Source organism: Coregonus lavaretus, assembly GCF_964263955.1.
Source record: "Coregonus lavaretus genome assembly, chromosome: 5".
NCBI classification, from domain to species: Eukaryota; Metazoa; Chordata; class Actinopteri; order Salmoniformes; family Salmonidae; genus Coregonus; species Coregonus lavaretus.
In genome coordinates this window covers 54187014-54202884 of record NC_139992.1, presented here as the reverse complement: position 1 = coordinate 54202884, position 15871 = coordinate 54187014, and the positions used below count along the sequence as shown (strand labels likewise).

The 15871-nt window shown below is 42.3% G+C and overlaps 1 protein-coding gene across 3 annotated transcripts in view; it reads left to right on the top strand.

Moving 5' to 3' along the window:
- Positions 1-15871, top strand: part of nalcn (sodium leak channel, non-selective) — a gene marked incomplete at both ends in the record, with an annotated part of 312014 nt that overhangs the window by 256537 nt on the left and 39606 nt on the right. For all 3 annotated transcript variants that reach the window (XM_084160991.1, XM_084160990.1, XM_084160992.1), the window contains 6 exons: positions 310-477; positions 2740-2844; positions 3103-3209; positions 3322-3442; positions 3741-3839; positions 8017-8110. In XM_084160991.1, the coding sequence (XP_084017117.1) occupies positions 310-477; positions 2740-2844; positions 3103-3209; positions 3322-3442; positions 3741-3839; positions 8017-8110 (694 nt within the window). The remainder of the gene's footprint in view (positions 1-309; positions 478-2739; positions 2845-3102; positions 3210-3321; positions 3443-3740; positions 3840-8016; positions 8111-15871) is intronic.

Genomic DNA, 15871 nt, shown 5'->3' with positions numbered 1-15871 from the left:
CAGGACCTGAGTTTCTAATGACATCTCCCTCCCTCCCTCCCTCCCTCCCTCTCTCTCTCTCTCTCTCTCTCTCTCTCTCTCTCTCTCTCTCTCTCTCTCTCTCTCTCTCTCTCTCTCTCTCTCTCTCTCTCTCTCTCTCTCTCTCTCTCTCTCTCTCTCTCTCTCTCTCTCTCCCCACCTCTATCTCCTTCTCTCTTCCTCCTTCTCCCTTTCCCTCTCTCTACCTCTTCTTCTTATCTTCCTCCCCCCTTTCTCTCTCTCTCTCTCTCTCTCTCTCTCTCTCTCCCTTCCTTTCTTTCTCTCTTCCAGTGTAGTCTGATCTTCCTGTGCTGGCTGCCTCCTAACGTGCCTCCGGAGTCTGGGGCTCAGCTGTTGATGATGCTGAGGTGTCTTCGCCCCCTACGCATCTTTAAACTGGTGCCCCAGATGAGGAAGGTGGTGCGGGAAGTCATCAAGGGCTTCAAGGAGATTTTCCTGGTTAGTGGTGGTCACACTGTGTGCTCACTTGCACTTCTAGATAAACGCACTAAGAAACACATACACAGGCTTGTATACATACACATACTCACAGATAGACATGCACATGCATACACAAATACATGCGCAATGAGCAACATTCTTACTTGAGGTCCACCTGCTTAACTCAAGTTTCAATTGACATCAATGCATGATTTATGCGAGAGTCTGAGGGGTTTGCACTCATCTCAACTCTGGATCAGGCCCGATGTAGACACTTGAACCACATTTAGTAAAAACACTCACATACACTTTCACCTTACATGTATACACAGTGGATACATTTTGGGCCAAACTCAGGAGCTAAGCCTGATTGTGGAAAATGCACCATGTGAGACACACAGTGATTATTTTGACAAAATTTGACCTAACTTTGTACTGTAGATTACAGTAAGATGCTGAGTGTGAGGTTTCCCCTGCCCTCAGTGTTCTCTCACACTCTACATACAGTGGGGAAAAAAAAGTATTTAGTCAGCCACCAATTGTGCAGGTTCTCCCACTTAAAAAGATGAGAGAGGCCTGTAATTTTCATCATAGGTACACATCAACTATGACAGACAAATTGAGAAATGTTTTTCCAGAAAATCACATTGTAGGATTTTTTATGAATTTATTTGCAAATTATGGTGGAAAATAAGTATTTGGTCACCTACAAACAAGCAAGATTTCTGGCGCTCACAGAACTGTTACTTCTTCTTTAAGAGGCTCCTCTGTCCTCCACTCGTTACCTGTATTAATGGCACCTGTTTGAAGTTGTTATCAGTATAAAAGACACCTGTCCACAACCTCAAACAGTCACACTCCAAACTCACTATGGCCAAGACCAAAGAGCTATCAAAGGACACCAGAAACAAAATTGTAGACCTGCACCAGGCTGGGAAGACTGAATCTGCAATAGGTAAGCAGCTTGGTTTGAAGAAATCAACTGTGGGAGCAATTATTAGGAAATGGAAGACATACAAGACCACTGATAATCTCCCTCGATCTGGGGCTCCACGCAAGATCTCACCCCGTGGGGTCAAAATGATCACAAGAACGGTGAGCAAAAATCCCAGAACCACACGGGGGGACCTAGTGAATGACCTGCAGAGAGTGGGGACCAAAGTAACAAAGCCTACCATCAGTAACACACTACGCCGCCAAGGACTCAAATCCTGCAGTGCCAGACGTGTCCCCCTGCTTAAGCCAGTACATGTCCAGGCCCATCTGAAGTTTGCTAGAGTGCATTTGGATGATCCAGAAGAGGATTGGGAGAATGTCATATGGTCAGATGAAACCAAAATATAACTTTTTGGTAAAAACTCAACTCGTCGTGTTTGGAGGACAAAGAATGCTGAGTTGCATCCAAAGAACACCATACCTACTGTGAAGCATGGGGGTGGAAACATCATGCTTTGGGGCTGTTTTTCTGCAAAGGGACCAGGACGACTGATCCGTGTAAAGGAAAGAATGAATGGGGCCATGTATCGTGAGAATTTGAGTGAAAACCTCCTTCCATCAGCAAGGGCATTGAAGATGAAACGTGGCTGGGTCTTTCAGCATGACAATGATCCCAAACACACCGCCCGGGCAACGAAGGAGTGGCTTCATAAGAAACATTTCAAGGTCCTGGAGTGGCCTAGCCAGTCTCCAGATCTCAACCCCATAGAAAATCTTTGGAGGGAGTTGAAAGTCCGTGTTGCCCAGCGACAGCCCCAAAACATCACTGCTCTAGAGGAGATCTGCATGAAGGAATGGGCCAAAATACCAGCAACAGTGTGTGAAAACCTTGTGAAGACTTACAGAAAACGTTTGACCTGTGTCATTGCCAACAATGGGTATATAACAAAGTATTGAGAAACTTTTGTTATTGACCAAATACTTATTTTCCACCATAATTTGCAAATAAATTCATTAAAAATCCTACAATGTGATTTTCTGGAGAAAAAAAAATCTCAATTTGTCTGTCATAGTTGACGTGTACCTATGATGATAATTACAGGCCTCTCTCATCTTTTTAAGTGGGAGAACTTGCACAATTGGTGGCTGACTAAATACTTTTTTCACCCACTGTATCTCCCCAGCAGCCCAGAGGCTATTTGACTGCGTGGGAAAGCCCTGGCTGTTTCTAACCCCTCTATTGATCTAACACACACAAACACACACACGAAAACACTCACACACACCCACACTCACAGGTTTCCATTCTTCCCTTTTACTTTAATGTGTGTGTGTGTGTTATAGGTCTCCATCCTGCTCCTGACTCTAATGCTGGTGTTTGCAAGCTTCGGCGTTCAGCTCTTTGCTGGAAAACTAGCCAAGTGCAATGACCCCCACGTATTCCTTCGGGTATGACCAAGCTCTTTATAAAATTGATTTTCCAAACCAAGAAGAGCGGATATTTCCATTCATAGTAATGTCCATATTGGGTGTACTATTTGAAATTATGAATTCATTGTTGTTATTTGATATTGATTAAAGCAGAAAATCTGATTTAAATCAAAAGATTACATCATTATGACATCTCATGCCATCTACTGTATGTCCATTCTACCTATTAAATTTGTATGGTGTAGTGACATCACTGTGCTCTCTGGTTGTTTGTAGGAGGACTGCCATGGAATCTTCCGGATCAACGTGAGCGTGTCTAAAAACCTCAACCTCAAACTAAGACCAGGAGAGAAGAAGCCTGGCTTCTGGGTGCCAAGGGTGTGGTGAGTGATTAGGTTTGGCTGAAACACGTATAGTGCTGGGGAGGCACTAAATCTTGCACACACTGTAATTCTACTCACTGCATACAGTATGTTTATTTTGTATTTTTTTTAGGGCCAACCCTCGCAACTTTAATTTTGACAATGTGGGTAATGCCATGCTGGCTCTGTTTGAGGTGCTGTCACTCAAAGGCTGGGTGGAGGTCCGTGATGTCATCATTCACCGCGTCGGACCGGTACACACCTTTACTGTCTCTTTGCCTCTGCCTCTGCCCCCTTCTCTCTCTTTCTCTCTCTCTCTTTCTCTCTCTCTCTTTCTCTCTCTCTCTTGCTCTCTCTCTCTTTCTCTCTCTCTCTTGCTCTCTCTCTCTCTCTCTCTCCTCTCTCTCTCTCTCTCTCCTCTCTCTCTCTCTCTCTCTCTCTCTTTGTCTCTCTCTCTCTCCCTCTCTCTCTCTTCCCCTCTCTTGTTGATGATAATACTGGATCCTACATACATAGTAAGGAGTAATGACACACCTTTGTCTCTCCCTGCAGATACATGGTATCTACATCCACGTCTTTGTCTTTCTGGGCTGTATGATTGGACTCACTCTGTTTGTCGGAGTGGTCATCGCTAACTTCAATGAGAACAAGGTAAGAGATCCAAAACAATCATTCAAGCATATTTGTTTCAGATTGAAAGCACAATTCTGTGCTCTGTGTGTTTTTCCCAGTTTCAACAAAGTTGAACACAATCATATACTGGCATGGCATACCTGGAGACTGTGTTAACTTAAAATGACACAACGACTAGGTTCCAGTTTAACAACGTTTACTTCACCATATTTCCACAGTACATGGTTGCCATTGCACTCAGGCCAGGTCCATCAACAGTGAGACTACTCCGCAGGCGTACTAATAACAAAGTGATAGCACCGTAATAACAGAACTATAGGGATACTTAAAACATGAACTTAACAATCTACCACTTTTCTTTAAAGACAAATAAAACATCAACAAAATAATTAAATGTCCCAAGTATTATTTAAGTTCCCCATTGCAAATGGGTTGTGTGACAAAGCTGCCATTTCCATTACTGAGTGCCTTTAGGAGCACAAGACCGGATGTTCCCTTTTTAGTCAGACAGTCAGCAAGCTGTTCCTTTGTGGCCGACCAGGAAAACCGCTTTGAGGTGTGGAATCACAGTTGTAGCAAAGGTCTGTGAGCCACCCCAGATGAAGTCATCAACATGACAGGCAAGTACTCCAGTCACATTGCTGTCTTGATCAAGCCAATAGAAGACTGCAGGATCCACTTGTGACATTTTTCCACCTGTACTCAGCATTGTTGCCTTGACTTTGTTGTACCAGTAGAGTGATGCATCTGCCAGGCCATACACACACTTTTTTAGTTTCCACAGTGTTCTTTCGCTCTTAGCTTCATGCAGAGGTTGGATATGAATGTCCCTTGACAGCTCTGTTCCCTGCAAAAATGCAGATTTGATGTCTATGGAATGAAGTTTACATTTTTTCTGGCAGATCACAGTCAGCAGCAATCTGAGTGACTCTGAGGCGCATATCGGTGAATCTTTTGGGAGTTCTTTAGCAGCCAGCTCCTCAAAACCTCTAGCCACTAGACGTGCTTTTGACACTATTCCAGTTAAGGATTCTTAACCCACCTTGTTGAGACACATTTTTGGCCGATGTCTTTGACTTCCTCAAACACTCAATTTTTCCTCCATTTACTGAGCTCATCTAGTTTAGCTGAGTCAAATGACACGTCCTTTGTTTCAAGTACATCATCATTTTGAATGTCATTCTGTTTTTCTCAATTTTCCATTGGTTCAATTCTGAGATTATCTACAAGTGACAGGTCAGCTGACCCTGTTGTACCAGAAAGTGTCGCTGGTTCAGAGTACTACAAGTTGTACCAGTTCTGGTGTTTTCCTTTGGCTTTTCCTATTCGTCCAATGACTGTTGCTGTGTGTGGAATACTACTTTCTCTGTCCATGTATTTAACAGTTCGTCCAGTTTTCAGATTGGAACAACCATGTTGTCTTAACACGTGGCTGTTGTGTTGAAGGTCTCTGCTCCATTTCCTGTGTCAGTTTCAGTGTCCATATCATTGGATGCGACATCTGGTAGGTTTGTCTGTGTGTGCTTTTTGTCATTTTCAGTAGGAGGCTGATTCTCAGCAACAGCCCCTCCATCTTGTTGATCATTTACTTTCTGCAATCTTGAGTGATGCACTCTGACAATGGTGCCTCCATGCCTCACAAATATCACCACACCATCTTGGCCAATGACTACTCCTGGTCCTTTCCACTCTTGACAGTCAACTTATTTGTAGTACACTTTGTTTCCAGTGTCATACTTCTCATCGGTTGGTCGAAGCTGTTTACGCAGAGCCCTGCAAATTCTTTCTGAACGCTCTGCTTCAGTGAATGCTTTTCTCGCTGCATGTAGTGCTGAAAGGTGCTGTCCCACCCATGCGCTCACACTGGTCCCTTCTAATGCTGGTGGCTTGTCAACCAGTACAGAGGGAAGACTAGGGTTATGCTCGAACACTATTTGGTATGGGTTGTAGCCATGAACATTGTGCATTGAGTTTTTTGGCCATCAAAGCCCATTCTAGGGCTGTTTTCCAGTCACATCCATTGTCTTGCTTCACTTTCAGCATAATCTCTGTGAGTGTTTGATTATGTCTCTCCAGTAGTCCATTGCTCCATGGACTCTATGCAGCAGTTGTCTTTACTTCCATGTTGGATTTCTCAGCCATTTCTCTTATTTCATTATTATTGAATTCTCCTCCATTGTCACTGTACAATTTCTGGGGCGGGCCATGCACACTTATCCAGGAATGAATCAAGTGCTTGACGATTTCACTGGGTTTCTTTGTATTCACAATGCTTCCAGCACTGAAGCGTGTGAAGTGGTCGATTATGTGAAGGTACCACACACTTGGTCCTAGCTCATGTAGATCTACAGCCACTGTTTCATTGTACTTGGAAGCCAGTGGCAAACCACAGCTGGTCTGGGCTTAGGTTTGCTATCTGTCGTAGAATGGAAATACTCTCATCATCATTATTCCCAGAACTGCTGAGTAATTGCTGAAGTCTGTCAACTGTAGCATGTCCAAACTGTTTGTGAAGTTTTAACAATACTTTGTGTTTTTCCTCTGTGTTCATGTTCTCTGTGACTGTCAGAATCTCCATGTGCTCTGTGTCCGTCAGAATCTCATTTTTACATGGACTCTGTGTGATGTCTTTGTCTAAAATGTTTACACAATAGTGGCCTGAGGTAGTAAGTTCAAGGGTCACTGGTTCTTTAAACATCACTGCCTTGTCATTTTTAATGTCTACTACAGCCCCTGCCTTCTTGAGGGAAGCTTTGCTTAATAGTAAGGGAATATCTGCAGGACCACCTCTGTTTCAATGTGACACTTAGTCTGCTGGTATCTTGACTCTCTTGGTAGAATGGACGATTCCCCCATCTCCAAATTTGAAAGCTCTGTTGCTTGGTGTGTACAGTCATATTTTGTACTTTCATATTTAGTTCACTGACATAGCTATCAAGCCATTTTGCACCACACACTGTGCGTGTACATGCAGTATCAATCACAGCAGATCCTAAGGATTCAACTATACAGATCTCAGAATCAGAAGCAGATTCGTTTGAAAACAGTGTAACGTTACACTGCTCTATCTCTATGTTGACATTTTCCTCCGTTAGTTTAATTTGTTCATTTTTATGAGGACAGTCTTTAACCCAATGGTAAGTGCTTTGACAAATGGCACATTTTGATCTCGTTCCATACCTGTCCAGTGGATTTGTGCCGGGCAATGGCGCCCTCCTCTGGTTGTCTTGAGAACGTGACTTGTTGGCGCCTTTTCTCTGCTGCTCAGTGTAATATGCTGCGTCACTCACTTGCATTCCATCTAATATTGTTGCGACAGACTTTTCACCAAAAATTATTTTTAGTGCCGACTTCATTGACGCAAAAGTCAGCACAGTACAAGCAGTCAATGACAACTGTTTCTCCCTACTGTCCAGACAGGCAGTATCTAGCAACTTTAAAGCTAACACTGTATCCGGGAGAACCATGTCGTACTTGCGCATCCTATTGTACCTCTGTTCTAAATCAATTATGTAGTCCGTCATTTCAACCGAAATGTCTGTAGTAACACTGTCATAGTCTGAATATGCGTCGTAGGCACGGCCTTTCTCTTCTTTAATGAACACAGAATCCAGTGCGCTGATCAAAGTTCCCATACCGTCATCCTTGTTCAAATCCTCAACGGATATTTCCAGTGGTGTATCTCTCGCTCTTCCTTCGAGCGATAATACCACCGCAAGTGCTTAGTAACCCATGTCCAGATTCCAAGTTCATTTTTCCAAATTTCATATGACCTCTTCTCTTCGAAGCGAGGTGGCACATTGTAGTTATTAGCCATTCTCTGCTACCAATGTTAACTTAAAATGACACAACGACTAGGTTACAGTTTAACAACGTTTACTTCATCATATTCCACAGTACATGGTTGCCATTGCACTCAGGCCAGGTCCATCAACAGTGAAACTACTGGGCAGGCGTAGTAATAACAGAGTGATAGCACCGTAATAACAGAAATATAGGGATACTTAAAACATTTATTTAACAGACTGTACACCTCGAATACTGACTTGTATCACAGGTGACTTGCCTGGTACACCTCCCTGACAATAATGATTAGTATTCCTCTCAAATTGATTCATAAAGCCTTTATAACTCTGTCATAATACCTGTTCTGGGGCCTGTGTGTGTGACCTTTGTGTGTATTTTTCCTCCCCAGGGTACTGCTCTGCTGACAGTGGACCAGAGGAGGTGGGAGGACCTGAAGAGTCGACTGAAGATTGCCCAGCCTCTCCACCTGCCCCCACGCCCAGGTGTGTGTGTTTGAGGTGTTAATGCCCCCCCCCCCCCCCCCCCCCCCCCCCCCCCTCTGTCTGGTGTGTCCTAATGAGCTCTCTGTCTCCACTGATCATCAGTGACAGAGTTTTAAATCACTGACTCTCTGGTGACATTAAAATGCCCAGAACTCATCCACTAACTCACTCACTCACCCCATGTGATAGAGTACAGCTTATACACTATTTCATTACGCAAAGACTAACAGAGTCCATACACACACACACACACACACACACACAGACAAACACACACACGCACACAGAATTAAGAGTATAAGTTACAGTGCTTTGCAAAAGTATTAATCCCCCTTGGCGTTTTTCCTATTTTGTTGCATTGCAACCTGTAATTTAAATATATTTTTATTTGGATTTCATGTAATGGACATACACAAAATAGTCCAAATTGGTGAAGTGAAATGAAAAGAATAACTTGTTTCAAAATGAGTAGTTATGCACGCTCACGTTTTCTGTTTTTTTGTCTTATTTGTTGTTTGTTTCACCCAAAAAATATATTTTGCATCTGTTATGATGAGTTTCTGGTATTTAGAAGTTCAGGATGCAAGAGAGTATGTTACACAGATGGAGATTTGTTTCAGTCATTATTTAATGGTTACAATATTGGATTCAATGACAGGAGGTACGGACATAGCCTCCTGCCATCTGAATGTCTTCCATACAAAATCTCTCAGTTTATATACTTGTTTGCAAGCTAATTCTATCCAACAGTTGCCAATAACATTAATTGAACCAAACAAACCAAACATAAAAATGAATTCCTAACCTCCTGACATCATCCCATAAAATACATTGATTCATGACAATTTGTAAGTTACATGGAAATTATAATATATTCAAATAAAAATAACTTCTGTCTTCTTTATCAATGTTCATTCAGAGGAACCTCAAGCTTTTCTCTGGTCACTTGGGGTGCTATCTGATCGACTGAGATGTCTTGTTTCCACATCTTCAATCCTTTAAACCTTAAATTCCACGTTATACCGTTCCAACTTAACATTCAAAATTATCAACGAACTCTACACTGGAATAACATGATATAGATGAAGAATTAATGCCTTCCTGCATGTCTCTAATATTTCCCATAGCTTTAGTTAAATTCCCAAAACCTTATGGCAATTATGTACAACCTGATTATCCCCCTACAATTGCATACATTCCCCCTTTATCTACTATAATAGCATCCAATGCTATGCGATTATCAATTGCATATTGTCTAATGATTGCCATCTCAGATCCAATAGCTTGAAAACCCATGACTGTTAATAGGTACAATATTCAACTCTGTTCAACCCCTAATATGCCTAAGGAGAGATACACAGTATAACACTCTGTTTTCAGTCCCTGTTAAATCAGTACACCCCTGAACTAGTTATGATTGAGGAATCCAACCAAAATCAAATCACATGGAAATATCGTAAACATTCCTATGTCACAAATACCAAAACTCCATGATAGGAACCAATTAAGTACTTGCCTAGCAACAGAGATATGTACCACTCTAAACATCCCTATCAAGACCACCCAGTACTTCAAATGTATATAGTGACTAATATGTGAATATGGTAACTTAATAATCAACATGTTATGTTATGTTATATAATTAGTATATTAACTTACATGTTTCAAACAGTAAGATTCAAAAATGTCTACTCAAAATAAATCATATAAGTGTATCCTAAGACATTACCATAATGTATTGCTATTTTAACCCAAATATCTATATAAGACAGTTATCTCAATTGTACAATCAATATCCTTCATTCTGAAAATAGTTATACTAATATATACTAATGATTTACTTAAATCACTCAGTCATCTTATAAATTAAAACCAAAACCAAATTACTTAACTCAACCAAATTTAGAATGACAATTCTTATTGATTCACATTGGTCCTATCACTCAAAATTAAAACCCTCATCTGTATCACACATTATAACTGTCAAAATGTACACTTATATTAACATACAGTATAAATATCCATAATTCTAGTATGACCTTCCTCATTCTTGGAATAAATACAGATCATTATCTCAATGCATTTCTAGTACTATTAATTTAGCAGTGTATATACAGTGGGGAGAACAAGTATTTGATACACTGCCGATTTTGCAGGTTTTCCTACTTACAAAGCATGTAGAGGTCTGTAATTTTTATCATAGGTACACTTCAACTGTGAGAGACGGAATCCAGAAAATCACATTGTATGATTTGTAAGTAATTAAATTGCATTTTATTGCATGACATAAGTATTTGATCACCTACCAACCAATAAGAATTCCGTCTCTCACAGACCTGTTAGTTTTTCTTTAAGAAGCCCTCCTGTTCTCCACTCATTACCTGTATTAACTGCACCTGTTTGAACTCATTACCTGTATAAAAGACACCTGTCCACACACTCAATCAAACGGACTCCAACCTCTCCACAATGGCCAAGACCAGAGAGCTGTGTAAGGACATCAGGGATAAAATTGTAGACCTGCACAAGGCTGGGATGGGCTACAGGACAATAGGCAAGCAGCTTGGTGAGAAGGCAACAACTGTTGGCGCAATTATTAGAAAATGGAAGAAGTTCAAGATGACGGTCAATCACCCTCGGTTTGGGGCTCCATGCAAGATCTCACCTCGTGGGGCACCAATGATCATGAGGAAGGTGAGGGATCAGCCCAGAACTACACGGCAGGACCTGGTCAATGACCTGAAGAGAGCTGGGACCACAGTCTCAAAGAAAACCATTAGTAACACACTACGCCGTCATGGATTAAAATCCTGCAGCGCACGCAAGGTCCCCCTGCTCAAGCTAGCGCATATCCAGGCCCGTCTGAAGTTTGCCAATGACCATCTGGATGATCCAGAGGAGGAATGGGAGAAGGTCATGTGGTCTGATGAGACAAAAATAGAGCTTTTTGGTCTAAACTCCACTCACCGTGTTTGGAGGAAGAAGAAGGATGAGTACAACCACAAGAACACCATCCCAACCGTGAAGCATGGAGGTGGAAACATCATTCTTTGGGGATGCTTTTCTGCAAAGGGGACAGGACGACTGCTCCGTATTGAGGGGAGGATGGATGGGGCCATGTATCGCGAGATCTTGGCCAACAACCTCCTTCCCTCAGTAAGAGCATTGAAGATGGGTCGTGGCTGGGTCTTCCAGCATGACAACGACCCGAAACACACAGCCAGGGCAACTAAGGAGTGGCTCCGTAAGAAGCATCTCAAGGTCCTGGAGTGGCCTAGCCAGTCTCCAGACCTGAACCCAATAGAAAATCTTTGGAGGGAGCTGAAAGTCCGTATTGCCCAGCGACAGCCCCGAAACCTGAAGGATCTAGAGAAGGTCTGTATGGAGGAGTGGGCCAAAATCCCTGCTGCAGTGTGTGCAAACCTGGTCAAGACCTACAGGAAACATATGATCTCTGTAATTGCAAACAAAGGTTTCTATAGCAAATATTAAGTTCTGCTTTTCTGATGTATCAAATACTTATGTCATGCAATAAAATGCAAATTAATTACTTAAAAATCATACAATGTGATTTTCTGGATTTTTGTTTTAGATTCCATCTCTCACAGTTGAAGTGTACCTATGATAAAAATGACAGACCTCTACATGCTTTGTAAGTAGGAAAACCTGCAAAATCGGCAGTGTATCAAATACTTGTTCTCCCCACTGTACCTCCTACCCAAATTAGCAAATTTAGATAAATCCAAATCCATATCCATATCATCCACCTACTTGGTATCGTGTGGCACCCTAGCCAGGCCATTCCATCACGCACCCCTCCTAAGATTAGCAACAGTGGCCCCCAATCTATCTTGGCACACATGACACCAATACCACATGACATGTCCTTGTCCTCTCTCCCTTACATACATCTTATGAGTTGTACATACATTAATGAATCTTGTATCACAAGTCATCATAACAGCATCTTCAAAGTGGTAGGCATGTTGTGTAAATCAAAAAATACAAACCCCCCAAAAATCTATTTTAATTCCAGGTTGTAAGGCAACAAAATAGGAAAAATGCCAAGGGGGTGAATACTTTCGCAAGCCACTGTATAGTAATGATCGATCGCTTCTACTGATCTAATTGAACATCACAACTCAGCTTTTTGCTTAGGTGACTTCCTTTTGACACAAAGAAATCCTGTACCCAGTTAGATTGTACCAACCTCAGCATGGTAAAACAGAGACTGATCTACACAGCTTGTTATGCTGTTTTAATTGCAGAGGTTTATATTTGAAGGAAAGAGAACAAGAAGAACAGGGGAATTAAAGGAGAAGTGCATGGGAGGCAGTGTAGGGAATAGGCACCACACAGCCTGTTAGTACAGTCAGTCCCAGAGCTAAGAGAAAATCAATGGTTCAGTCTTAGTCAGCGGCTCTGCTGGGTAGAACTGTGTTAATCTCCACTCTGATCCACATCCAAAAACCTTACGCTCTGGCCTGACTCACTTACTCACTCACACACACACTCACTCACAACGTGCAGCTCAACCCAGTGTTAGGGAGTGGAGGGGAGTCTCGCTTGGCCAAATAGTTTTCGGTTCCTCCTCTCTATTCAGAAGTGTCTGCATTCTACAAACTCAGCATTGCGGTAGAGAGGCAACTGATCAATCTTGTTGTTAAAATCCATTGATTGATTGAGATGCCGGGTTATACTGGGCTGGTGCATGGTCTAGCATTGGCTGTGGCTGCAGAATAAGGGCTGGGCTAGTGTTTTCTGGGTCTGGGGCTAGGCTAGTGTTTACTGGGACTGGGCTGGTGTTTACTGGGTCTGGGGCTGGGCTAGTGTTTACTGGGGCTGGTCTAGTGTTTACTGGGTCTGGGGCTGAACTAGTATTTACTGGGGCTGGGGCTAGTGTTTGCTGGGACTAGGGTTTACTGGGGCTGGGCTAGTGTTTACTGGGGCTGGGCTTGTGTTTACTTGGGCTAGTGTTTACTGGGGCTGCTGGGGCTGGGACTAGTGTTTACTGGGGCTGAGCTAGTGTTTACTGGGACTGGGCTAGTGTTTACTGGGGCTGGGCTAGTGTTTACTGGGCCTGGGGCTAGTGTTTGCTGGGGCTAGTGTTACTGGGGCTGGGGCTAGTGTTTACTGGGCCTGGGGTAGTGTTTACTGGGCCTGGGGCTAGTGTTTGCTGGGGCTAGTGTTACTGGGGCTGGGGCTAGTGTTTACTGGGGCTGGGCTAGTGTTTACTGGGGCTGGGCTTGTGTTTACTGGGGCTGGGGCTGGGCTAGTGTTGGCTCAGGTATACAGTACATACAGGTATCATCTTGCCTACCAGGTACTCACATCCACCTGTTATGAATGACCTTCACAATAGGGCTGGAGTATAGGAATGGGACTGGGGCTGTTGCTGAGTTAGTGTTGGCTAGGGAAGGGGGGGGGGGGGTTTCTCGGGCTGGCTGGGGCTGGGTCACTCAAAACGTGCAGCTCAAGTAGTAGAGGGGAGTCTCGCTTGGCCAAATGGTTTTCGGTTCCGGATTAATGAAGGGGCTTCCCGGCCCTGAAGCCTCTGGGCCCAGGCCCGTGGGGGACCCAAGAGGCAGCAATAAAAAAATATATATGTTTTATTATTTTGTAAAAAATGAGCAAACACGTTTAGTGAATGAGCTTTTTGGTCATCAAGGAAAACGCTATCTTTGGCGCAAACCCAACACCTCTCATCACCCCGAGAACATCATCCCCACAGTGAAGCATGGTGGTGGCAGCATTATGCTATGGGGATGTTTTTCATCGGCAAGCACTGGGAAACGGGTCAGAATTGAAGGAATGATGGATGGCGCTAAATACAGGGAAATTCTTGAGGGAAACCTGTTTCAGTCTTCCAGAGATTTGAGACTGGGACGGAGGTTCACCTTTCAGCAGGACAATGACCCTAAGCATACTGCTAAAGCAACAGTCGGGTGGTTTAAGGGGAAACATTTAAATGTCTTGGAATGGCCTAGTCAAAGCCCAGACCTCAATCCAGTTGAGAATCTGTGGTATGACTTAAAGATTGCTGTACACCAGCAGAACCCATTGAACATGACGGAGCTGGTGCAGTTTTGCCTTGGAGAATGGGCAAAAATCCCAGTGGCTAGATGTGCCAAGCTGATAGAGACATACCCCAAGAGACTTGCAGCTGTAATTGCTGCAAAAGGTGGCTCTACAAAGTATTGACTTTGGGGGGGGGGTTAAATTAATTAATCATGTAACAATTAACTCATTAGGAATTTGGGGCACCAAGGAAGAAGTTGCTTAACGAGTTACCATCTCCCGAATTAAACTCTTAGAAGATATATAATTCATGTTATATATCGATAAGTCACTTATTAAATAATTACCTCTTATCAGTCTCATTCTGAACGTCGCATAATCCTTGAACCTGCAAGAACCCTAACCTTATTGATGAATCAGCAATACACAAATTGGCTTAATTATTTATTTACTAACTAACTAAATAATAACACAGAATACAAACACACATACACAGTATAGGTTGTTGATTACTAACGTAATACAATGAAAACAGGTCCATAGTGGACTGGACTAACAATAGCATGACTGCTTGGTTAGGTGAAGGAGGGGTCTGTTTGTGAAAGGGAGAGACAGAGATTCAAACTATCATGGTTACATTTGTAAACTACGCTCACAGTAATCATAATACTTAGCACCCTAACCACCGCTCATTCGGATAAGAAATGCAATGTATATATTTACGCGTAGCTGTCCTTGATCGTCGTCTCTCTGTTGAACGACTTTATCAAAAAGGGTTTGAGTGTCCTGGTTCCACTTCGGTGAGACTTGGCTTGTCTTCGACTGGAGTGTTCGTTAGAATAGCTACTTCAGATGTACCAACGGTTGTCGGAGAGGGATTGTCCTTCCCAACTCTTGTCTTTAGTGAAAGTTCTCTAGACGACTATACATGTACAGCTGCAGAATGATATGATAAGGTCTAGTGAGTTTCTTCTTCTTGTGTAGAGATTGGGAGTTTCAGAGTTTCTCACCATTTCAAACGTGCAGTCGCCACTCTCACGTTTTCTGGTCTTTCTGGTCTAACCATTTTAAGCCGTGTAGCTTCCTGGTCTGGTAGAAATTCAACATCCGGCTTACACCTTAGTCTGCTTGGTCTAGTGTGAATTTCGTCACGAGGGGTTTTATACTTGAGTAGAAAAGGGGGCTTTTCATCATGTTTATGCTCATCTGGGCGTGGCCACTGACTGAGAACAAGTCAATATGGAAAACAGTCATCTCATCAACATTTACATTACATTTACGTCATTTAGCAGACGCTCTTATCCAGAGCGACTTACAAATTGGTGCATTCACCTTATGATAGCCAGTGGGACAACTACTTTCCAATTATTTTTTGTATATATTTTAGTTATTTTTAATATTTTAAAAATATTTTTAGAGTATATTCTTTATTTTTATTGGTGTTATATATATATATATATATATATATATATATATATATATATATATATATATATATATATATATATATTTATATATATATATATATTTATATTTAATTTTTTCATTTTTTTGTAATTTGTTCATTATTATTATTATTATTATTATTATTATTATTATTATTATTATTATTATTATTATTTTGTGGGGGTGGGGTAGGTGGGGTTTATACTATCCCAGGTATTCCTTAAAGAGGTAGGGTTTCAAGTGTCTACGGAAGGTGGTCAGTGACTCCGCTGTCCTGGCGTCGTGAGGGAGCTTGTT